This window comes from Rhinopithecus bieti, unplaced genomic scaffold (genome assembly GCF_001698545.2).
Source record: "Rhinopithecus bieti isolate Rb0 unplaced genomic scaffold, ASM169854v2 scaffold_6380, whole genome shotgun sequence".
Lineage (NCBI taxonomy): Eukaryota > Metazoa > Chordata > Mammalia > Primates > Cercopithecidae > Rhinopithecus > Rhinopithecus bieti.
In genome coordinates this window covers 2,365,900-2,391,848 of record NW_016806642.1, presented here as the reverse complement: position 1 = coordinate 2,391,848, position 25,949 = coordinate 2,365,900, and the positions used below count along the sequence as shown (strand labels likewise).

The following is a 25,949-nucleotide window of genomic DNA, read 5'->3' as shown; positions in this document are numbered from 1 at the left end:
GCAGTGAGCCATGATCATTCCAGCCTAGGTGACAGAGCAAAACCTTGTCTCAAAAAAAACAAAAATTTCATAGGTGACACTGATGCTATTAGCTGCTCATACAGGGATAATTTTTTTTTTTTTTTTGAGACAGAGTCTCGCTCTGTCGCCCAGGCTGGAGTGCAGTGGCCGGATCTCAGCTCACTGCAAGCTCCGCCTCCCGGGTTTAGGCCATTCTCCTGCCTCAGCCTCCCGAGTAGCTGGGACTACAGGCGCCCGCCACCTCACCTGGCTAGTTTTTTGTATTTTTTTAGTAGAGACGGGGTTTCACTCTGTTAGCCAGGATGGTCTCGATCTCCTGACCTCGTGATCCGCCCATCTCGGCCTCCCAAAGAGCTGAGATTACAGGCTTGAGCCACCGCGCCCGGCCAGGGATCATATTTTAAGACCACTGTCTTAAGTGTAGATACTCTGAAAATATCTGAATTTGACTTTGTTTTTTACTTGTTTTGCAGTTATCTTACTAATGGAGTTATCAGAATTCACTTCTTTGTCTCTATATTTTGAAGTAAAGTTTGTATTTATTGTTTATGTTGCATTTCACCTCATTATTATTACTAATATTTTCATCCAGTCATTATTTGTCATTCATCTTCACAAAGGTACCTCTGAGGTAGTTAATTGTTTTTGTATTTTATGACAGAGAAACCAGGAACAGTTTACTAAGATGGTAAGGCTAGAAAATGGATATAAAATCTGTTACTAGATCTTACTAATGTTTTATGTTATTTTTAAAATAGGAGATTATGGTGGGCTCCATGTTTCAAGCAGAAATTCCAGTTGGCATTTGTAGATACAAAGAAAATGAAAAAGGTGGGTTATTAGTAAAGTTACATAGCTGAATTTATGCTTTCAGTGTAATGAACTGTTACTTCGTGTATAAAATGTGATAAGAACATGACAGCCTACTAAGTAACCCCATTGTAACCCCATTGGTTTGTGAAAGAGAACCCTTCATTATTTCTGTGAGAAGAATATATTTACTTAATTTTTTCAGTTTGGTCTATAGAAGCCTAGCCAGAAAAGGAAAAAGCAAATGCTTTTTTTCGTTTTAAAAGTGACTTACAATGTCTCAACAGTTTTTTTTTACCTTTTTCCCCGTATTTTCAGTACTCTAAACTTTAACCCTTTTCTAACCTTTATAATTCAGTTTTAAACATCCATTTTATATCAATGAAAGGCATAAAAACAAACGAGAGTGAATAACTGACATGAAAAGCTTATTTGCTCCTAAAACTTTCAGTAAGCAAAATGGAATGCTTATTAAAATGGAATGCTTTGGGCCAGTTGCAGTGGCTCACGCCTGTAATCCCAGCACTTTGGTAGGCTGATGCAGGCAGATCATGAAGTCAGGAGTTCGAGACCAGCCTGACCAACATGGTGAAACTCCATCTTTACTAAAAATACAAAAATCAGCCCAGCGTCATGGCGCGCGCCTGTCATCCCAGCTACTCAGGAGGCTGAGGCAGTAGAATCACTTGAACCTGGGAGGCGGAGGTTGCAGTGAGCCAGTATCGCGCCACTGCACTCCAGCCTGGGTGACAGAGCAAGACTCTGTCTGAGAAAAAAAAAAGCAAAAATGGAGTACTTTGATGTTTGTGTTTTAAAAATAATTTGGGAAAACAACTTCTATACTTAAATTTTGCATTTTTTTTTCATTTCATTTGAAAGTCCTGAAGTAAGTCATACTTACAATAACATAATACTTGAAGGGGTTTTTGTGTGTGTGTTATTGTTTTTTTTTTGTGAGACGGAGTCTTGCTGTTGTTGCCCAGACTGGAGTGCAATGGCATGATCTCGGCTCCCTGCAACCTCCACCTTCTGGGTTCAAGTGTTTCTCCTGCCTCAACCTCCTGAGTAGCTGGGATTACAGATGTCTGCCACCACGCCCAGCTAATTTTTTTGTGTTTTTTAGTAGAGATGGGGTTTCGCCGTGTTGGCCAGGCTGGTCTCAAACTCCTCATCTAGTGATATGCCTGCATCAGCCTCCCAAAGTGCTGGGATAGTCTCAATCTCCTGACCTCGTGATCTACCCGCCTTGGCCTCCCAAAGTGCTGGGATTACAGGCGCGAGCCACTGCGCCTGGCCGAAGATTTTTTTTAAAGAGTCTGTTTCAGATTATTCACTTCATGTGAGTTCCAGAAAGAATGCTGTGTATGTATCCTTTTTTTTTTTTTTTTTGAGACAGAGTTTAGCTCTTGTTGCCCAGACTGGAGTGCCATGGTGCGATCTTGGCTCACCGCAACCTTTGCCTCCTGGGTTCAAGCAGTTCTCCTGCCTCATCCTCCCAAGTAGCTAGGATTACAGGCATGCACCACCACGCCCGGCTAATTTGGTATTTTTGGTACAGGCGGGGTTTCTCCATGTTGGTCAGGCTGGTCTTGAACTCCCGACCTCAGGTCATTTGCCCGCCTAGGCCTCCCAAAGTGCTGGGATTATAGGCATGAAGCCACCGTGCCTGGCCGTATGTGTGTGTTTAATGAGTTCATGTGCAGTGTGACATCACTCAGCACTAGAAATCTTTGTTTCTTTTATTTCAGTTTTCTTCACATTTCAACTTAACATACACGAAACCCTTTGGAGTTACATTAATAGAAGTTTTTTGTTGTTTATTTCTTTTTAGCATTCTCTCCAAAACCTTACTTTATATTCTAAGTATGCACCTATCTCAGGGCAAGCAGCAGGTCAGAGTCAGTCAAGGGAACATCACAGGCCAGTACAGTTTTTGTGATAGCAATATGTTTTAATACATCATTTAAATTTTTAATAGCTACCACTTATTTCTCAAGGTAATTTCTCAAGGCAACATATAGGAACACTGAAGCTAGCAGTATGGAGTGACTTTATTACATATGGAAATTCTGTATATATGATATGTTCTGTGAACACATAATTGTGTGCCAAAATAAATGATCTGTTGGCTTTTGTATTTATTTTTGTAATTGAAATGTCAGTTTTAATGCTTTACTTATATAGTGGTTAGCAGTGTTCTCCATTGAGGTTTTTCTTTCTGCAAATAAATGAAGAACTGAAAGTTAGACATTTGTTTCTTTTATTAAATTTCTTTTAAATTTTGACAATGAAAGATAATAGTACCTATTTTATGTTTATATTTTAGTATTTATATTATAAATTTATAGTTGAAAATAGTTTTATTGCAGTATACTTTTTATTTTAATGTTTGTATTATCATATATCAACAGTGAATGATCACATTCTCATTATTTATGCTTAGTTTTAATTTTTAATTTTTGTGGGTACATAGTAGGTGTATATAATTATGGAGTGCATGAGATGTCTTGATGCAGGCATGCAATGTGTAATAACCACATCATGGCAAATGGTGTATGCATCCTCTCAAGCATTTTTCTTTTGTGTTACAGACAATTCAGTTATACTCCTTTAGTTCTTTAAAAATGTATAATTAAGTTATTGATTATGGTCACCCTGTTGTGCTGTCAGCTACTAGGCGTTATTCTATTTTTTTGTACCCATTAATGATCCCTACCTCTCTCTCACCCCTTTCCCGCACCGACCTTCCCAGCCTCTAGTAGCCATCCTTCTGCTCTATCTCCATGGGTTCAATTGTTTCGATTTTTAGATCCCACACATAAGTAAGAACATGGGATGTTTGTCTTTTCCATGCCTGACTCTTTGCTTAACATAATGACCTTCAGTTCCATTCATGTTGTTGCAAATGACTGGATCTTACTCTTTTTTATGGCTGAATAGTACTCCATTGTGTATAAGTACCACATTTTCTTTATGCATTCATCTGTTGATGGACACTTTTTTTTGCCATCTGTATGTATTCTTTTGAGAAACGTCTATTCAGATCTTTTGCCCATTTTTAAATCAGATTATTAGACTTTTTTTCAATAGAGTTGTTGGAGCTCCTTATATATTCTATTTATTAGTGCCTTCTAAGATGGGTAGTTTGCATATATTTTCTCCCATTCTGTAGGTTGTTTCTTTGTTGATTGTTTCCTTTGCTGTGCAAAAGCTTGTTAATGTGATCCTATTTGTCTATTTTTACTTTGGTTGCCTGTGCTCGTGGGGTATTATTCAGGAAATCTTTGCCCTCAGTTCAGTGTCCTGCAGAGTTTCCTCTGTATTTTATTGTAGCAGTTTCATAGTTTGAGGTCTTAGATGTAAGTCTTCAATCTATTTTGGTTTTTGAATGTGACAAAAGATAGGGGTCTAGTTCCATTCTTCTGCAAAAGGATATCCAGTTTCCCAGCAACATTTATTGAAGAGACTGTCTTTTCCCAGTGTACATTCTTGGCATCTTTGTCAAAAATGAGTTCACTGTAGGTATATGATTTGTTGCTGGGTTCTGTGTTCTGTTCTGTATGTCTTATTTTTATGCCAGTACATGCCGTTTTAGTTACTGTAGCTCCGTAGTATCATTCGAAGTCAGGTAATGTGATTCCTCCAGTTTTATTCTTTCTGCTTAGGATAGCTTTGGCTATTCTGGGCCTTTTATGGTTCCATATAAATTTTAGGAACTTTTTTTTCTGTTTCTGGGAAGAATGTCATTGGTATTTTGATAAGGATTGCATTGAATCTGTAGATTGCTTTTGGTAGTATGGACATTTTAACAACACTGATTCTTTGAATCCATGAACTTGGAATATCATTCCTTTTTTTTTTTTTTTTGGTGTCCTCTTTAATTTCTTTTGTCAATATTTTATAGTTGTCATTATAGAGATCTTTCGCTTGTTTGGTTAATTTCTAGGTATTTGATTTTATTTGTGGCTGTTTAAAATGGGATTAGTCTTTTGATTTCCTTTTCAGAATGTTGACTTGGTGGCATATAGAAATATTACTGATTTTATATGTTGATTTTGTATCCTGCAGCTTTACTGAATTTGTCAGTTCTAATAGTTTTTTGTGGAGTGTTTAAGTTTTCCAAATATAAGATCTTATCATCAGTAAACAGGGATAATTTGACTTCGTCCTTTTTAATTTGGATTGCCTTTATATCTTTCTCTTGTCTAATTGTTCTGATTTTTTCATGGTTTAAATTCTAACTTAATATTTTCCATTTTAACATGATTTTAGAAAGTATATATATGTAATTTTTTTCAGGAATGAGTGATTTATGAAGCTTTCTCATTTCAAGAATTTAAGTATATTAGTTTGTGTAAGGAGGATAGACTAAACTTAGCCGAATGAGATTGCTTTGGAGGGATTGCTGTGGTAAAGGGGCACTCCTCAGCTTTGTAGTTCTAGAAACTCAAACTTTTGTCAAGATACCCAGAATTTGTCTCTACTTAGAATACCCTATACCACAAACCAAATTTGTGAGACCATTAGGTAAACTATGCTGTTAGAAATAAAACTTGTCAAAGGGACAGTGCTGATGAGTGCATTCTTGTGGAAAACATTTCACAAGATATTTCTCATCAGTTTTGTGAGCACAGACTTTTTTTTTTTAAGTGCCACAAAACTAAGATATCCTGATATCTTTATTTTAGGAATTACTTAACGAATGGATCAGGATTCTCCTTTTCATTGATAATGGAAACTTCCTTACCTAGTATCTTGGAGAGACACTGACAAATTTTTTCTCTCTGCCATCTGATTTTTTTTATTATTCTCCATGCAGATTATATATTCTTCATTGGTTAGCACTCCTAATTCAAACAGTTAAATAAACATGATTTGTTAGTTATAACAACATTCCAGGCATGCTCCTTTGGACTTGTGTCTGTTTTGGTTACAAAATCTCCTAAGCTACACTTAACTTTTTCCTAAATTGATGTAAGTTATCATTTATACTAACCACAGTGTATTTTAACCTTTTGTTTGCTCATCTTTGTAGCCTTACTAGTAAGTAGGTCGATCCTTGCCCCATAGGCACTTAGTAAACATTTGGTGCCTAAGTGAACAGGTGGCTGAATTATTTCCGAGTTAGGGTTTCCTTGTATGGCCTTGTCTACCCTACAGATCCCAAGAATATAAGAACTTTAGTCTGCAGAGAACAGAGGCTGAGCAGAGAATAGAAATCAATAGCAGTATATCCAGATTCATTTTATCATAGTAGTTTTATTGTATTTATAATTTAGGGTATAACTAGGATTGTACCAGCAGATTAGAAAAGGAATGATGTTTATTAAGGAAAATTTTCTAAATATTTTCCTTTGAGCTGTACTTTAAACAAAAGTATTTTGGGAAACAAGGAAAGATAGAAGAAGGTTTTGAAGTGTGTGAGGGTGAGGGGACATGATAATTTGTGTGAAAATAATACGGCTGGGTGCGGTGGCTCACACCTGTAGTAATCCCAGCACTTTGGGAGGCCGACGTGGGTGGGTGACGGGGTCGGATCGAGAACCGGATCATGGGGTCAGGAGATCGAGAACCATCCTGGCTAACATGTGAAACTCTGTCTCTACTAAAAAATCAAAAAATTAGCCGGGTGTGGTGGCACATGCCTGTAGTCCCAGCTACTCTGGGAGGTGGAGGTTGCAGTGAGCCGAGATCGAACCACTGCTCTCCAGCCTGGGCAACAGAGCGAGACTTTATCTAAAAAAAAAATTCATTGCCTGGTACATAGGATATGCTTAATTAGCTGTTAATTTCTTTTCATAATAAAAGAAACTTTGACACTGTTATTCTTGGCTCTTAAAGTCAAAATGTTTCTCAGGCTGGCTCCTTCCTGTTGGCATTTACACGTTTGCCTGATCTTTGAAAACAAACCAAAACAACATAAAAACTTTCTTCATCTCTACTCTCTAGCTACTCCCCTATCTCTATCATAACTAAACTTTTCAACAGTCTTATTTCTTCACTTTCCATTTTCAATCTTATCCAATGTGGCTTCTGCTTCCATCTCTCTACAGAAAGTTCTCACAGCATTCACCTTCTTGTTAGTAAAGCTGGCATAACCTTTTCAGTTCTCATCCTCATCACTCAACAGAATTTAACCAGTCTTTGAAGCTTTTCTTTGAAACACTCTCTTCCCTTAGCATCTATGAGGTTACATTCTTGGTATTTCTTCTATTTGTGACTTTCGAATTTTATCCATGTTTTCTTCTTATCATTTAGAATTCCACAGGATTTGATCTTAGGTCATCCTCCTTTCCTTACTTTTTGAGTTTTAATTAGATTTAGGCTTTAATCTTCTTATAATGGAAATTATGATGAAACTTTAAAATACCTTTTAAAAGTAATGACTTTTGTTTTGTGAAAGTGATTTATACACATTATACACTCAAGCATTACAGAAAATATAAAGTAAAATTTACCTCAAATACCACCACCAGGAATTAAGCAGTGTTAACATTTGGTGAGCATTCTTCTAGACATTTTTTCAAAAACAGTAGTTACAGTTACAATTATAGGATTTTAATATGTGCCAGAATGATTGTAATGTACTTTAAATCCTTAAAACTATGTGGTAGAGTTACTGTTACCTCCTTTCACAGATGAGACAGAAGGGAAGTAATTTGCCCAAGGTAATACACATAGTAAGTGGTAGAGCTGGTATTCAAATCAAGAGATGGTATTCAAACCAAGAGAGCTTGGAATTTGGTAAACTCAAGATAAAGTCAGACTGGATCTGCAGGGGGCATAAAGTGGTACCTCCTCTTTGTTTAAATTGTTTAATTCACTTAAACTATAGTTGTTGCCCAAGAAAGAAGTCAGGCAAGCAGTAGAACCACACTATACCTCAGTTCTCAACATTTGGCTCTGAGTTGTTTATTTAGTAATATGTTGTAACACAGACTCTGTCAGTTTTTAGAAATTTTTTTTTTTAACACTCTCTTTTACTAATTTAGTATATGAAAATGATGATCAGCTCCTGTGGGACCCTGAGTACTTACCAGAAGATAAAGTGATTATATTTCTTAAAGATGCGTCTAGAAGAACAGGTGATGAGAAGGGTGTAGAAGCAATTCCTGAAGGATCTCACATAAAAGACAATGAACAGGTATGTGAATAAGAAATAACGGTTAGAACTTTGCCATACACATTTATACATGTAAATGCTGTCACTTGCATTGTTGTTATTCTGTCAACATTATCAAAGGAATCTGAGGTTATAATCCCTGTAAGATACCCCTTGTTACCACACTGACTTCATTGGTGTGAAGCTCAAAACTGAAACAAAAACCTGATGTTTTATTTTGCCTGTATATACTTTTCATTAGGCTTTTTAAAATTCCTTTGGCTATCCCTAAGAATCTGTGGATATCAAGTTGGAATTCTCACCTCAGATAATGTTATGTACATGGTAAGACCAGAGCCTACCATGAACCTATCTTTTTTACCTTTTTAATCATTGTTTTTCTTTTCTGATTTGTTTAAAATTATAGGAATCTCAAGAAGCCACGAAGAAGGGATTTTCATTGATATAAAATGAATTATTTTTAGTTCCTAGGATACTATGGCCACCAAATTTTTACATATCCTACTTTGTACATATTTAAAGGTAGTTAATTTATCAGGATCGAATTCATATTTGTTTTCTTTGGAGTTCTATTCAGTAAAGTTATTTGCCCTCAAAAGAATGAGAACACTGGATTTTGAAAACCTTTACTCTTGTAGCATTGAACTGTTTATAGTCCTTGTCACATATTCAAGCCTTTTATTTTTCTAGGCTTTATATGAATTGGTTAAATGCAATTTTGATACAGAAGAAGCACTGAGAAGATTAAGATTTAATGTAAAAGCAGCTAGAGGTAAGTATAGTTTTATTTATTTTCATGATTTGGCAGAAATTTTAAAATTAAGCTTTTCAGTTTACCTGGGTATAATAGCCTAAACTTAATAATACTGATTTTTCTGAGTTTGATAAATATTTACAAAATACCAAGTATTATACAAGTCATTATGGGGAGTGGGATTAAGATTGTCCCTTCCTTCTTTGTGGGAAAATACGATCATGTAAGTAAAATGTAAAATTTATACTGTCTTATGCATTCAAGGCATATTTATAAATATTTTCTTATTTGATCTTGATAATTGCTCTGTGAACTATGACAGATAATACCTTTACTTAAAGGTAAAAATTGATGAGCCTGAGATCTCTGAACTAAAGTAACTTGGCTAAAGCAAACATAATTCATCAGTAATGAAGCCATGACTAAAATTTGGATTTTTCTTTTTTATACTAAATGTGGCTCCTACCCCCCTTCACTAAGATTATTACTTATATATATATATTTAAGTAACAAATGAGAGATATTTATTTAACAAAAATTTGAGTGCCTTCTGAGTTCTGAGGATGTAACTATAAGCAAAATCCCTTCCCCTTGTGGTGCTTAGAGCTTAGGTAGGGAAACTGGAAAATAGCTGATGAATTCTTCAAGGAAAATTAGAGGGTACTATTGAAACCTGTAGTAATGGGACTTAACCTAGCTGGGGGAGAGGGTAGTGCTTTGAGGGAAAGCATTCAGAATGAAGTGATATTTGTGTTGGGATGGGAAAGAATTATCTCAGTGAAAGGGGATGAAGTGGAGGCAAGAAATAATTATAGGCAAAGGAGAGACACTATGTACAAAGTCTGAAGTAAGAAAGAACGTGGCAAATTTAAGGAATTGGAAGGTGGCGCTAAGATAGTTTGATCATGAAGCATTAAGAAGACAGTGGCCCAAGTTGAAGCTTGAGAGGTAGGGACCAAATCATTCAAAATCTTATTAAATAAGGAATTGTTGTCACTTTATCTTTTGCAACAATTAGTAATAGAGCTCAGGAGTAAAATGTTTCCCTCATTTTTACCAGAAAGTTAAGTTTTCATTTGTAGTTTTGTTTTATGCAATATTTGGGGGAATATTGTCTAACAGTTTGTTCCTCCCATCTTGTCAGAGGAATTATCTGTTTGGACAGAGGAAGAGTGTAGAAATTTTGAACAAGGGCTGAAGGCCTATGGAAAGGATTTTCATTTGATTCAGGCTAATAAAGTAAGTAATGATAATCTCTTTTTTGCAAAAAGAAATTTAGTTAACTCAAATGGTCATGTGTCTTAATTTGCTATGTTGTCTAGTGTTAAAGGTTTCATCATTAATATGACAATATTGTGGTATTTAGTGAGTAATTACAGTAAAGCTGCCTATACTTCCTAACCTATAATTCCCTGTTGGTGACTGTTTTCAGTGTATCATATTGCAGGTGTTTAAGAATTGCACTCATTTACAAGCATGTTAATCATCTTATAGTTGGGGTGTGTATGTGCAATGCAATTCTTTATAGCTATAGCTGTTTTCCACAGTCTGTGACTAAATATTTTATGGAGGGCCTTTGAAATAATTTGGAAACTTTAAAGCACTTTCAACATGACATTATTTGCAATTAAAATATTTATTACATTTGCTTAAATCCTGAGTGGTCTAAAATCAAATACTTAATATTTAACTTAGTTTTAGTCAACATTTAATTTAATTTTCTAGAAGCTTCTGTGTCAATAAATCAGCTTTATATTCTTATAATTTGAGGATTTTATTTAACATAATCATTTATCATTTCATGTTGATAATATCAGTCATGTAATTTATACTCCAAATAACTTTATAATTACTTACAGATTTGTTTTAGGGCTTAATTCTTATAACTGAAATTAGGTATGATTTTTAATAGTAACTATATAATTATATAGAATAGAAAAATGTGTTGTTTCCATGAGTAACACATTAGGACAACAGATTAGGACAGGCAGAATTAAAGTCTTGGAGATTAAATGTAGGAAATTCCTAGGCTTATGATTATCACATTATTTTTAGTTAGTAGAAATGACAAGGGTATTGGTTTATGTAATTCCTTAAAGATAACTTCTAAGTTTTGTGTCGTAGCTTGTCCAGGACCTTGTTGAAAGTACCTGGGCTTATATCTGAGGCTCTGAATAGTCTTCTACCACATCTCTCTTTTTTTTTTTTTTTTTTTTTTTTTTTTTTTGAGACGGAGTCTTGCTCTGTCGCCCAGGCTATGCAGTGGTGCGATCTCGGCTCACTGCAAGCTCCGCCTCCAGGGTTCACGCCATTCTGCCTCAGCCTCCCGAGTAGCTGGGACTACAGGCACCCGCCACCTCGCCCGGCTAGTTTTTTTGTATTTTTTAGTAGAGACGGGGTTTCACCTTGTCTGCCAGGATGGTCTCGATCTCCTGACCTTGTGATCCGCCCGTCTCGGCCTCCCAGAGTGCTGGGATTACAGGCGTGAGCCACTGCGCCCGGCCTCACATCTCTCCTTTTATACATCTGGGTGTGACTGGATTGTATCCAGTTGATTTTTTTGACACATATTTAATATTTTTTGTTATTAATAAAAGTTATTTACAAACCCTGAGGGTTCATTTCTTAAATTTTGTCCTGCATTAACTAGTTTATTGTTGTTCTTTTTTTTTTTTTTTTAAAGCAGGAACTGGGCAGTGAAGAGCCCCACTCCCAACTAGTTCTTTCTTAACTATTTTGTTGAATGTTGGCAGTTTACTGCAGATAACACTAATAGATAAATTTTTAGTTTTAGCATTTAGGATAACTTAGAAGACAATGTAGTTTCAAAATTGTATACCCCTAATGTTGTGTTCATATCATCTGATAACCTCAAATATAGTTAACATTCAAGAAAAGGGTACATTATGTGACTGGCCATGTATGTTTTTGATTAAAAAAGAAAAAAGTTCATTGTTTCATGATTGAAAGGGACAACATTTTTGGATGAGATTTGTTGTTGTTGTTGTTTTTTAGCACTTCTGCTTGAATTAAAACATTCTAAACCAAACCATGCTGAATTACCTAAGGAAGGGACTCCTGGAATGATAGCTGATGTAACAAGCAGCAGCAACAACCCTGACCAATATGATTTTTTTAAAGGAGCTAAGAAATTACTAGGTGGCTTGAAACTTAGAGCCAAATAACATAAGTATTAAAAGTATAACCTTGATTTCTTATAAATATTTGGGACAGTGGCATTTAAATGTTACAAGGTAGAAGTCAGCCAACCTCTACATAATATACTAAATTAGTGAACAAAAAGAGGACAGTAATTCTTTAAAAGAGAGAAGAGTACTCTAGTGAAAATATCAGGTTTGTTTTTATATCTGGAATTAAAGTTCAGATCTGAATCATAAGTTCTATTATGAGGGCTTTTGTTGAAGATTTTTCGTAATCTTAACTTTGCATGCCCCAAAATGACTTTATCTTTTTGCTTTCAGTAAAGTACAGTTGACTTAGCTTGAATCTATCTAGAAATAAGATCCTAGAGGAGACGAAAAAAGAGCTTGAGAGGACAATCTCAGAGCAGTATGGATCAGAGCTGTAAAGTGCAAATAGGGGAAGAAAGCAAAATATATGTTGGGTAAGGGAGGGTATCATCAACACTTGTCCTTCAGGTGCAATCAGTGCTACAGAATATTTACTTCAAGAGCAGAAATTTATGGGATGAAGAAGTATGTTGCATCCAAAACACATACACACACAGGATTTCCTTTTAAATTGTTAGTATTGCTGGTGCAGTGGCTCATACCTGTTATTTCAGTACTTTGGGAGGTTGAGGCAAGCAGATTGCTTGAACCCAGGAGTTCAAGAACAGCCTAGGCAACATGGCAAAACCCCATCTCTACAGAAAATAGAAAAATTACCAGAGTGTGGTGCCTTGCACCTGTGGTCCCAGTTATTGAGGGGCTGAGGCAGGAGGTTTTGCTTGAGCCTGGGAGGACAAGGCTGCAGTTACTGGTTTGGTGCCACTGCACTCCAGCCTGGGCAACAGAGCATGACTCTTGTCTCCGAAAAAAAAAGAAAAGAAAAAAAAGGAAAAAAGTTATCAGTATTTTATTTATATACATCAGCCCTAAATCCTCAGCATTTTATGTATGTACATCACCCCTACCACCAGCTCTCCTGGTGGCTAAGTAGCAAAAAGGGATTCTGTCAGCATCATTGAATTCTGTAGGCATTTAACATTATGTGAGGGGAATCATTCAGTTGCACAAATAGGTACAGCAAAGTAAGCCACAAGAGTTAACTTAGTAGACAAAGCATTAGCGTTATTGTACTTTTAACTCACTGTGGCATCTTCCCAGACTTTCTAGAGAGTAAATTAACTGAGTCTGGATTGCTGTTGGGACTAGTAAGAGAATTTATCAAAAGGGAATTTAAAGATACACTCTCTAGGTACTCGTACTCTGTGAGTAAAAGTATTAGCAAACTGTTTATAACATTTATTTTAACCTGAATGCCACTTCTATCTTTTTTTTTTTTTTTTTTTTTTTTGAGACAGAGTCTCATTCTGTCACCCAGGTAGGAGTGCAGTGGCGTGATCTCAGCTCAGTGCAACCTCTGTCCCCACCCCCAGCCCCCCGGGGTTCAAGTGATTCTCCTGCCTCAGCCTCCCGAGTACCTGGGATTACAGGCACCTGCCACCACGCCGGGCTAATTTTTGTATTTTTAGTAGAGTCAGGGTTTCACCATCTTGGTCAGGCTGGTCTTAAACTCCTGACCTCGTGATCCACCCCCCTCAACCTCCCAAAGTGCCGGGATTACAGGTGTGAGCCACCACGCCCGGCCAACTTCCACACATTTTTAATACAGGAGTATATTTTTCTAGTAAATTAGGATGATGGTAGTAGCCTTTTAAAAAGCACAGTGCTATGTATCTGAAGACGTTGCCAATATATTAGTTCTCTTAATAGACGTTTAGAAAGAATAGCTTTCAACATAGCTACAGAGTTGTATTTTATATAGAGGATTATATATCAGTTAAGAACTAGCCAAATTTATTTTCAAACTTCAGATGTTTATCATGAGGTAACTTTGTTAAAAAGGAGATTCTTAAAAACAAGCAATTGTTTCTTATAGGTCCGAACAAGGTCAGTTGGTGAATGTGTAGCATTCTATTACATGTGGAAAAAATCTGAACGTTATGATTTCTTTGCTCAGCAAACACGATTTGGAAAAAAGAAATATAATCTTCATCCTGGTGTAACGTGAGTTAATTTTTTCCTTAAGAGCTATATATACATTTTTGCTAAGCTTTTCTAGATTTTTCTTGAGTTATGATTTTGATAATCTTGCTTTTATATACTTGATCTTAACCAGAAGGCCGAGAAGCGATACAATCTTGCTTTTATAATATACATTAAACTTTACCATCTATTATATCTTCATAAATAAGGCATTTAGACTTTTCAGTGTCTTATGAAATATTGTAAACTACAGTTCATATTATGAGACAAGCATATCATTAAAGCAAGATTTAGAATGTATATTTTTAATACACTGTTGAGAAGAAATGGATCAGAACAGCTGTGAAACCATGTTTTTCTTAAATTCACTTCCATTCAGTACAAGCACATACAGTTTTAATCTTTTTTTTTTTTTTTGAGACATAGTCTTGATCTGTTGCCCAGGTTGGAATGCAGTGGTGCAATCTCAGCTCCCTGCAGCCTCCGTCTGTTGGCTTCAGGCGGTTCTCCTGCCTCAGCCTCCCGAGTAGCTGGGATTACAGGTGCCCGCCATGATGCCTGGCTAATTTTTGAATTTTTATTAGAGACGGGGTTTCACTGTGTCGACCAGGCTGTCTTGAAGTCCTGACCTCAAATGATGCACCTGTCTTGGCCTCCTAAAGTGCTGGGATTACAGGCGTGAGCCACTGCACCTGGCATACAGTTTTTTATAGAGGAAAAAAACATGTATATGGTGACTTTCCTTTTCCTAGCTTTCCTGAAATTTTCCTCTAACAAGTAATATTTGAGAATTAGTAATGCAACTCTAGCTTAGTCCCAGTGACAGATATGGGTTGTTATATCCATTCTTTATGTGAAATGTCTGATATGCCTAATTTATTCCCATGTTAAGAGAATTTATTGTCTTCCACCTCATTCAGTCTAGCTTTGGAGTGAAACATTCCACTACCACTGGCAATTTGTTACTTAAATAGAAAGAGTATTGAACCCCTTCTCTCATGAATTGCTTTAAAATGGTGATTGTTATGGTGGAATTAACTTTACAGTACTGTCCTTAATTATTCCCTAATGTTTACAGAATTAAAAAGTAATGCAAAGCTGTGACTTATTCAAGGTTCTCCAGTAAAGATGTTCTTAAAGCTGACCAAATAATTACCTTTAAAAGATGTGCTTGGGCTGGGTGCAGTGGCTCACTGCGGTAATCCCAGCACTTTGGGAGGCCAAGGCGGGTGGATCATAAGGTCATGAGTTCGAGACTAGCTTGACAAACATGGTGAAACCCCGTCTCTACTGAAAATACAGAAATTAGCCGGACGTGGTGCACGCCTGTAGTCTGAGCTACTCGGGAGACTGAGGCAGAAGAATTGCTTGAACCCAGGAGACGGAGGTTGCAGTGAGCCGAGATCACGCCACTGCACTCCAGCCTGGGCAACAGAACAAAACTCCGTCTCCAAAAAAAAAAAGAAAAGAAAAGAAAGATGTGCTTGTATGCTTATTTCATCTTGCTCTTCACAGTCCTAGATTGCACTGTTTCTTTGTCAAGTTCATTTGTAGGTATCTCTGCTGGTCACTTCCTTAGAAGGTCAAATGCTCTAAAGCCCACAGTAAAATAATCTGAAAGGGAATAAATGGGTATGATTCACCCTTGGAAATCACGGGACAATGGACTGTGTACGTCATCCCCCATTATTCAAAGCTGGTGATTGCTAAAGTGGAATTTCATAAATAGCAGTATTCCAAATTTTATCTCATTGCTTAATATTAAATTTATAGTTAATTTTTTTTATTAGTAGTATTCAAGCATAATAATGTAGAATTAGATATAGCTAGCTATCTAGTCTGCAGATATATCTTAAAATAGTCATGGTTTTCAAGCTGTTATATAGGGAAAAGCAATAGTAACATCTTTTATTTTTTTCAACCATTTCAGAAGTAATGTTCACACATGAGCTACAGTCAGTCTGTAATCATCAGCAGTAACCACATAAGAACGGCCATGCTGGGTCAGAGCCATGGTTCATCCAGTTTTCTTTTTCAGAAAGCATCACCAAAGTGTGGGCTGGTTTAGTTGGTCCTCTGTGATATCAAGCTTAACGGGTTAGGTAGGGATGTGCCACCAAATGTTCTAATTTCTCTAATGATCTCCCTGTAGCTTCTGAAAACTTTTTGAAGATACTTTTATCTGTAACTTTGATGACTCTTAAGGTTAAATATTCTGTAGGTAGAGTGGCCACAGTTAAAAGTAAACAATATCTTAATAGTGGTCACCTGGTATAATGGTATGAAGTGAACTAATGTGTTTTTCCCTTAGGCAGGAATACCATGGTTTTGTAGGCTTCAGTTGTAGCCCCACTGGGTTTTTTTTTTATAAAGTTTATTTAACTGAAAGAATCATACTTTTGTATTGAGACTCTTCCCTTTTAGCTGTGTTATGTCTTCTATAAGAAGCAGTGACCAAATAGTACATTTCTTTCCAGATAGGGATAAATTTTTCTGATTTGCTTCCAGAACCATCTCTTCCTGTTAATAGCAGCACTTTAAGTGACTTCCTAAAACATTAAGCTAATGTGTTCAGAGAGAAATCTGAGTGAATTTTCTCATCCTCCTTTTTAGGTCAAAATCCATAATTCAGAGCACATTATCCTGAAAGTCATTTGTTCATTTTTTCATTAAATTGTTGACCTTCCATTTGTTCACCAGAATGAAACACATTTTCCCTTTTTCTGCCTACAAACAGCCTTTGAAAGATTCTGCTACACATTGTCCCTATTTACTACCTGGAAGAATTGGGAGCCCTATTGGAGATTTCATTGTAAAATATTCAGCTTTCCAAGTAATTTTCCACAAACTAAAATTAACTCAGCGTAACTTTGGTTACCCGAATGCTGCTTCAGCTTTCTGGATGGTTTGTCTCATTCTGCCCTTTCCTGAACATTCTGGATGCTGTTAATCTTTAGGAAATATTGATAATAATAATTACTATCCTTCCACAGAATTATGGACTGTATCCAGAAATTAAAAATAATTTTGATATCAACTCTTATTTCCTTTGCTTTGGCCTTTTTTTTTTTTTTTTTTAAGATGGAGTCTCACCCTGTTGCCCAGGCTGCTGGACTGCAGTGGCATGATCTCGGCCCACTGCAACTTCTACCTCCTGGGTTGAAGCGATTCTACTGCCTCTGCCTCCCAAGTAGCTGGGATTATGGGCATGCGCCACCACACCCAGCTAATTTTGTATTTTTAGTAGAGATGGGGTTTCTCCATGTTGGTCAGGCTGGTCTCAAACTCCCAACCTCAGGTGATCCGCCCACCTCGGCCTCCCAAAGTGCTGGGATGACAGGTGTGAGCCACCATGCCAGGCCTTGCTTTGGCTTTTAACTTCCTTCATATTATCCATTCCCACCATAACATTTTTATTTCTAGCAATTCCTCATCATGCATCTTCTGTTAGCCTTAGCACCTGAAGTCCTTTTGGGACTCATCACACTTATGTCTGTGTGCTTCAAATTTCTTATGTAATTTTTCTATAATTATGATGATTAGCATAAAGCTCAAGAGGTCTTCAAGACCATATAATTTAATTCTATATAGATTTATAGGTCTTCAAGACCATCTAATTGAATTCCCTTCATTTATAGATGAGGAAAATAAGGCATACAATGTAATTTGTAAGTATGTATTAGTTTTATTAGAAGTCTAATCAGTCTAATCAGACTATTAGAAGTTTCTTGAAGTCAGGTATCACAATCCTATATTTGTTAAATCCCTATAACCTAGGAGACAGTGATGACCATATAGGTTGAGATAAGTATAATTAATAGCATACTATAGACTGTTAACACACACTTTAAGGAAATTCCTCAGAGCTTCCACTGTTTGCTTCTTATTTACTCTGCTCACAAAATTCTAAGAGATTTGTCTTAATATTTCTATCATACTTACGCTGAAGGAATTTTAGGATAAGTAACAATTAAAATTTTATTGATCTTTCTGTTCTGTGCCTTGCACACCTTAGGTAACAGTGGTGCAGGTATAAACAAAATAGACTAAAAATCCCTGTCCTTGGGGAATTCTAGTGCAGTATCTAGTATCAGCATACTTTAAGAGGTAGAGAATAAATATTATAGTTTGCTGACTTTTATTCTAGTGGTTTAGTAGCACTTTTTGGATTATGAAACATTTTTATGTACATACATAATACAATCACCATATGTGTTAGATAGGAGAGGTATGATTTATCTACATTTTATAGGTAATACACTAAACCTGAGAGAGAAAAGGCTGTATCCCAGATCTTCTCACCTGTGTCACTTAACCACAGTTATGTAGTGCAGGAATGACTTAGAGAAGAAGTGAGCTCACATACAATGAGAAAGTGACAGGATAAAACCAGCAGATAATCCCAGGAATTTAGTTAGCATCTTATAGCTCAGATCTGGCAGAAATATAATACCAAAAATATCCAGGAAGGTTTTAGGAGGTAATCAGTCCTTTTAAAAGGCTCAAATCTGTCTTTTAGGTGTTGCCTTTAGGAGCTTTAAAATTCAATCTGTATTTGTACCGAAATTCTTTCGTACTCTTGCTAGACATCACCCCTATCACTTCAGTTAAGAGATCTTCTAGTTCTAGTTGGGCCACTTGCCTACAACTTTACAAGCTTCAAAATTTCTTATGGGTCTCTCAAATTTGTTACTTTAAAGCCTTTATGCATTTTTCCTATAAACGTGTAACCAAAAGGAGCTTTTCATTTAAATATTCAGATCCTGGTGTGATAGATAAAGCACTGGAATGAATGTTAAGTGAATATTAGGATATATTTGTTAATAAAGCCTTCTAAATTTAACCTCAACTAATTTTAATTTTCAGCTTTTAATATAAAATGTTTTATTAATTTTAAGGGATTACATGGATCGTCTTCTAGATGAAAGTGAAAGCGCTGCATCTAGTCGAGCACCGTCCCCTCCCCCAACTGCATCAAATAGTAGTAACAGCCAGTCTGAGAAAGAAGATGGCACTGTAAGCACTACTAATCAAAATGGTAAGCAACCAGAGAAACATTTCTCTTTCTTCATAATAAGAGACACTTTCTTTCAGTGACTTGGGAAGTTCAGTTTGGGTTTCTATTAAACTTCCAGAGCAGAAAGTAAAAAATAATAACACATGAAACATGTAACATCAGCATACATATATACTAACAATACAAAGTGATTGGACATCACTAAAAAGTAATTTTAATAAAGCATACTACCAACAGTGACTATTTCTTGTAAGAAATGTGTTCTTTTTCAGTAGCATCTCTTTTCCTGTCTATATAGTTGGGTTGATGCCTAGATACAAGTATTTATGTTAACTCTTAGGTCAAAACCCTGCAGTTTCACATGAGATCTGCAGATAATTGTGAAATACCTTGACGTAAGGTAACAAGTGCACTGTTTTGAATATTTAAGTTCTCTTTGATAGCATAATAACCTTGAAGAATGAGAAAAGATATAGTCAGTATCAACCTGTACATTAATATTCTACAGAAATATTTGTTTTTCTCTCCAAGAAAAAGAGAAGAAAAAAGCATACTAATTGTTTGAGGTTCAGATAGTGTTTCCATTTAAAATATACAGTGGACCAGAGCTGTGCTGATCAATAGTAAGAGCCAGAGAATTATTTTGATTTCTTCTTTGATTAAATGGTCTTGTTAAATAAAAGAGTTCCAAGAAGAAAGTCTTGTTAAATAAAAGAGTTCCAAGAAGAAAGTTTCCTCTGAGGAAACTAGTGATAGGAGAGTACCAGTGAAGAGCTGACTTCTTCCTGACCGAAACTGGAAGAGAAACACTGTGAAAGCCTTGATCCTCTTCTGACCTTTGGTCTCACATTGGTACTGCTGGAGTGTATATGCTTAGTTCATTTCATAACCCCTCTCTGTTCCCTCACTACTTCTAAGAATAAACCATACAAACAGAATTTAGGGCCCAGTAACTATGTCCTGATCCAAGGTTTATTGACTTAATGTCTAATGTCTGTCACATCCATTCTGAAGCAGAGTAAGATGCTGAGACTCTGACCTTGGGACTAACGGTATAGGCTCAGGGAGGCAGACAGTTGGCACTACTACTGCTTTTCCTGTTTGTTCTTAACATATTAACACCAAATAAATCATTTTCTTTTCCTTTTTAAAAATCTATTTGATGAGAACATGCTGTTAGGCTAGGAAAGTGTTCATAAGTTACTTATAAATTACTTGTAGCTCAAAAACCACTCACATTATGTACAGTCAAGACTGCCAGCTTTTTCAAAGAAAGGAAGGAACTTTTCATCCCAATATTATATTACTTTTTTATATGGGGCTTTAATTAGTACTTTGAAATCTTACAGTTATTTTTGACCTAATCACAGTCTCAGCTAGCTTTTTGGACTTGTTCCTACAGAATTGTTCTCCTCAGTATATTATGATGCATAATCCCCATGTGCATTCATGATTTGAGTGCATTTTTGAGTTGGTCAAAATAGAATATTTTCTTTAATCAAAATACAGTATTTGAGGCTCATCCTTTATGCCAAATATTTTTCAAGCAATTAAATTGTAATTCAGTGATGCATCCTGTATTTTACTTATCACCAACATTTGCATTCCATTTTACAGTCAACTCTAAAATAAACTTTTGTTTTCTTTTATTAGAATAATTTTGCTTTTACTTTTCTCACCTATTATAGAAGACTTTGTATTTACTTTTTAAGTAATTTGTATTTTACTTAAGTAAATAATTCAGCACTTTCAAGTATATGCTTGGATAGTGCAGCATTAGTTTTTTAACATTATGACAGATTATTTAGGTCTACTTAAGGTAAATAGTGTGTGATCTTTTTTTTTCTTTTCAAAACAGAGTCTCATTTTGTCGCTCAGGCTGGAGTGCAGTGGCACAATCTCAGCTCAGTGCAACCTCTGCCTCCCGGGTTCAAGCCATTCTTCTGCCTCAGCCTCCCAAGTAGCTGGGCCTACAGGTGCACGCCACCACACCTGGCTAATTTTTGTACTTTTAGTAGAGACAAGTTTTCACCCTGTTGGCCAGGCTGGTCTCGAACTCCTGACCTTGTGATCCACCCACCTTGGTCTCCCTAAAGTGCTGGGAATACAGGCGTGAGCCACTGCACCCAGCCATGTGTGATTAAAACAGTTCCCATAGATTTACATTAAGAATAAAAAAGCCATGACATCTTGCCTTTAGATGGCAGTTTCTCAAGCTTTTATAAGAGAAAGCATTCATTTTGCTTTTACGTGGGTTTAGAATGTTGAAAACCTTTTGTTAAATCTGAGTTATTTATTGCATTTTCCATTAATTCAGCTTATTTAGACTGCTGGATCCAGTGCTTATTTGCTGTCAAATATACCTGATATGCTTTTAACGTATGCCAAATTCTGGTCTTAGTTCTTTACATTTATTAACTTACTTAATTTTCACAACAACCCTGTGAGGAATATCTATTATGATATTTATTGTATATATGTAATGAAATGGAGGTACAGAAAGAGTAAATAATTTGCCTAAGGCCACATAGCTAATAAGTAATAGAGCAAGAATTTAGACTATGTACACATAGATTTGATACCTTGCTTCCTTGATAACAATAACAACTTTACAATAAGCTGTTTTATAATAGTTTGCAAATTTAACTTTTTTCTAATTGTGGTTTCATTTATATTTCTTTCAACTTAGGAGTGTCATCTAATGGACCAGGTGAAATATTAAACAAAGAGGAAGTAAAAGTTGAAGGGTTACACATTAATGGACCAACAGGTGGAAATAAGAAACCACTTCATGCAGATATGGATACTAATGGTTATGAAACAGATAACCTTACCACTGACCCAAAACTTGCTCATATGACTGCAAGAAATGAAAATGATTGTGATGAAAAAAGTGAGAGACCTGCCAAAAGGCGAAGGGTAAACAGCAATGGAAAAGAAAGTCCAGGTTCTTCTGAATTTTTCCAAGAAGCAATCTCACATGGGAAATTGGAAGAACTTGAAAACACAGATGACTAAATTTTAGACCTATTTTACTTTCTTTGGAGTAAATTCTGGTGTGACTAAAATTTTCAGGGTTGATGGGGTACCTTAAAAAGTTGATTTCCTTGAAGCAATTTGAAAATTTGAATTGAGTCTTAACTTTAGGAAATGAGGTTTCATAATTCTGCCTTTTGCAGATTTTTTTACTTTAAAGCTGTCAGACTCTTTTAAGGGTATTTTAAAAATTAGTAAATTTGAATGAACTAAAGATATATCTCTACCTTCTCATTTGAATATCTTTAGTTCATTCAAATTTACTAATTTTGGTAAATCTGAATGAACTAAAGATATCTGTACCTTCTCATTTGATGCATTAATCATAAAATTTCACTACAACGTAATTTTTTCTTAGTTTGATGGAGGAATGGGAAAAAACTCAAGTCCAATTAATACCAGTTTCTCTTGAGTTTCTTGAAATGTCTTTAAAACAGACATTTTTTCTCACCAAACAATTTGAGTATCTTTATTAAGGAAACCCTTATGAATCCTGAAAATTATGCTAGCATGATTTTTTTATATATAGAAGTTTAAAAATAAACCAGGTCAGGTTTGTATATGTAAAATTGTTGACATCAATGATGTCTTTCCATATTCTTATCTGGGCTGAAGAAATACATTCTGTATTTTTCCAGATTCTTTGTAGCCTTTGAAAGATTTTTACAGTACATATGTCTTGACTGAGCTGTCCTTTCTTAATACAAAAGCTTGTATAATTTTCTTAACTTGTACAGTTGGTAAACTTTTATGAGAGGAATTGTTATTCTGAGTCTGTCAGCTTTCATTTTATTTTGCTAAGGTTTTCTAATGAATTTTAAGTGTTTGTGTAGTAATTAAGTCATATTTCTTATCCAGGTGGTAAAAGCATTCATAAAAGATTATAAAAATTTGTTTTTTTGTTTTTTTGTTTTTTTTTTCAGATTTCTACTTAAGGGCAAGTAATTTGAGAATTCTGAAATTAAGCATGATGCTTACATTGCAGTTTGTTTTGCATTTGCTATAATTTTCAAAATTATTTTTGAAGCAAGACAAAAGTTTAATGTCAGCTTAAGTGCTTAAATATATCATGCTGACCAGAATCCTGTTATTTTTATATGCATCATAAAATCTCCCATTTCTGCATTAAATAAACAGAGGAGGGGTCAAGTGATACTTAGATATTGGCACACAAGGAACAACTGTGGGCAGGCAGTATTGATTTTATGAAGAGAAAGTGAAGTTTGAAAACTTTTCAGACTTTCTAGTTACAATCCAGTTTTTCAGATTTGACAATGCTTTTCCAAAGTGAAAATAAGATACACAATAATCATTGCTCTGTGTGATTACAAATAGGATTATCCGTCTGCATAGCCTTGTAAGAGTGCCATTTTATTTTTAGTGCTAAATTCTTGTTAAAAAATGTAGTTTTATATAGCTGATAGACCAACCTATATCCAAACTTTTATAAAATATTATTAATTCTTGTTTTTCTCACACAGGCATACTCCAAATGCTTCTTCCAGTTCACTTTTCAGCCATCAGTTCAAGAGCCAATGCCTTTTTAAAATAAAGCTTTTGTGGTCTTGTTTTTAATGGCTCAACTGTCTGATGCAATTGAGTGAAGGTTTGCACTGAGAAATTATCGTTTAGGCCTTACCCCCATGAAGTATTACTGTTAACATATGTTGAGACTGCTTCCCTTCACCAATGTGAACAACTTTTTTTCCCCCAAACAGTGTTAAAAGCCACTTTGCAACACTTGACTTCATATTAATGTACATTCACTGTTGTTACATACATATCTAAGTAAATCAAAATTTTGGGTGGAAGTGTTGAGAAGTGTGAGTTTTTTGTTGTTTTTGTTTTGTTTTACTTAAAACTTTAATTTATCCAGAATGGCAGTAGCTTTAGCAAGCAGATGGTCACAATCTGTTTTCTAAATAATTTTTTATTAAATGAATCCAAAGTATCCTAGCTCTTTGTCAAAGATGGTATATAAAATGTTTTAAAGATTAGTGATGCTGTGCTTTTGAATTGTTGCAGTGTTGGAGATGCCATTTTCACCTTTTTAAAAAGATGCATTTTATTTGCAGATTTGTGAAGTTCTTGCAAACTTACTACAGAAACGTTTTAAGTAAATTCTCAGGCATGTTGGCAAATATGGCACATGTATACATTTTAGGAAATGTTGCTTTTCTTAATCTTTTAAAAATATACCTAATGAGACATTCCACTATTATAATGCGTAATGCTCAGCTTTTTGTAAGGAAATATTTAATTGTATTTTGTGTTAATACAGGTATTTCACACAATAATTTGTTCTTAATGCAGCCACTATAACTTGATAAGTCATTGCACTATTTAAAAATTTTTAGTAATATCATGAATTTAATTTGCTTAAGATTTAGTACATTTCAGAACTTTTGAACTTTTGACAAATTGCATTGGGAAAAGAAGTCTGTTAATAGTGATTTAGTCTCCCCGCCTCATTCCCACCCCCAACAAAGCACTATCATTTTCATTTGGAATGGGTATTTTCTGTTTCATGATGTATTTTTAAATAGAGTTCAGGATCGGCAATTCAGTTCAACACAAGTTTGTTGAGCTTTAAAATGTATTTGAATATTTAAATAGGCATTTAAAATTTCAAATTAGATGTTAAATTTATGCATAGTAATTTTGCACTGTAAAATAATTCCCTTCTCCCATCCCGTCTGCCATTCTGAATATGCTTATTAAAATATTTTTTTAAACATACTTGCCTACATAATATTGTGTGAATATTTTCATTAGATTAATTCACTAAGTTTTTATTAAGAGATTGTTTGAATGATGCATGTTATTAACAATGCAAATATATATATATACAGTCTGTTTCTTTTATTCCTGGACATATTGCACTACTTTTTCAGTGGTTCTTGGTCCCCTTTACCTCATCTTGGGTGATGTATTTTTGTCTTCTTTCCCTTTGCCACAAGAGATCCTTTCAGTCCCTAGACCTCCATTCACTGTTTCTCTTCTGCTGGATTATATAATTTAAAAATAGCTTGTTCCCTTATTTTGTAGTGGAGTTCGTATCACATTATGTTTTGCAAAATAAAACTTGTTTTGTCACAATATTTGCTTTGCTATCAATGGACAATTAGGACTGGGCACTTGGAGTAACTGAGGGCTGGTGAATTTCCATAGGCAATATTTACACGTGTGCTGATGACCCTAGGGGTGTGTAACTACCAAATCAGAGATAAAAGGTTTTCCCAACTATAATCCATATTCATGAAAAATGCCAGTGTGGAAAACCATGTAACACAGAAGAGGACGAATTTCCAAATTTTAACCTTTTATTCTAAAATGACTTTCTCTCAAAATGACTTTTCTGTATCACATAATTCTACTGATAAAACTTTTACCATAAAAATTAACTCCCTTCTTTAATATCAAGTTCATCCTTTGCAAAATCTTAAAGGGTTTTCCACGCATCCATCCACCCACTTATAGACTGTTCTCATGTATCTGCATATCTGATTAAACTCTTTCTTTTCTAATAGTTTTCCATAAACTCGTTATGTACCCTTAGTATTGTGATCTTTTGACAACTATACGGACGTGTTTTTCCTTTTCTGAATATGATTTTTAATTTCAGTTTGGCTTTATACTAGTTTGTATAAAGAATTATAGAATATAAGGTACTTAAAATGTCATTTTGCTTGAGTAATAAGTAATCTGAACACAAAGGCTATTCTTTGAAGAGTATCGAAGAATTGCCATGTAAACTGGAAATGGATTCTAATTGTCCAAATTGATGGTGACGGTTTAACATTTAAATGTCAGTGATGACAGGCTTTCATTATGTTTCCATATACTCTTAATATCCAGCAAACATTTGGGCCTATACTTGCACTGGGTACTATGCTTGGCTTGTGGCTTCAGAGATGTGGCATGCCCTATTCTTCAAGAAGGCAGCAGGTAAGTGTT

General features: G+C 35.3%; 1 protein-coding gene across 15 annotated transcripts in view; it reads left to right on the top strand.

The window, feature by feature from the left end:
- MIER1 (MIER1 transcriptional regulator) overlaps nt 1–25,684 on the top strand; it is a 68,274-nt gene extending 42,590 nt beyond the window's left edge. For 10 of the 15 annotated variants that reach the window (XM_017877161.1, XM_017877172.1, XM_017877167.1 and 7 more), the window contains 7 exons: nt 780–852; nt 7,824–7,975; nt 8,645–8,726; nt 9,853–9,947; nt 13,833–13,960; nt 18,838–18,977; nt 21,646–25,684. In XM_017877161.1, coding sequence (XP_017732650.1) covers nt 780–852; nt 7,824–7,975; nt 8,645–8,726; nt 9,853–9,947; nt 13,833–13,960; nt 18,838–18,977; nt 21,646–21,974 — 999 coding nt within the window. In that variant the 3' untranslated portion in view covers nt 21,975–25,684. The remainder of the gene's footprint in view (nt 1–779; nt 853–7,823; nt 7,976–8,644; nt 8,727–9,852; nt 9,948–13,832; nt 13,961–18,837; nt 18,978–21,645) is intronic. The other 5 variants (XM_017877160.1, XM_017877165.1, XM_017877159.1 and 2 more) reach the window with 3 other exon arrangements.
- Nucleotides 25,685–25,949: the final 265 nt, after the last annotated feature.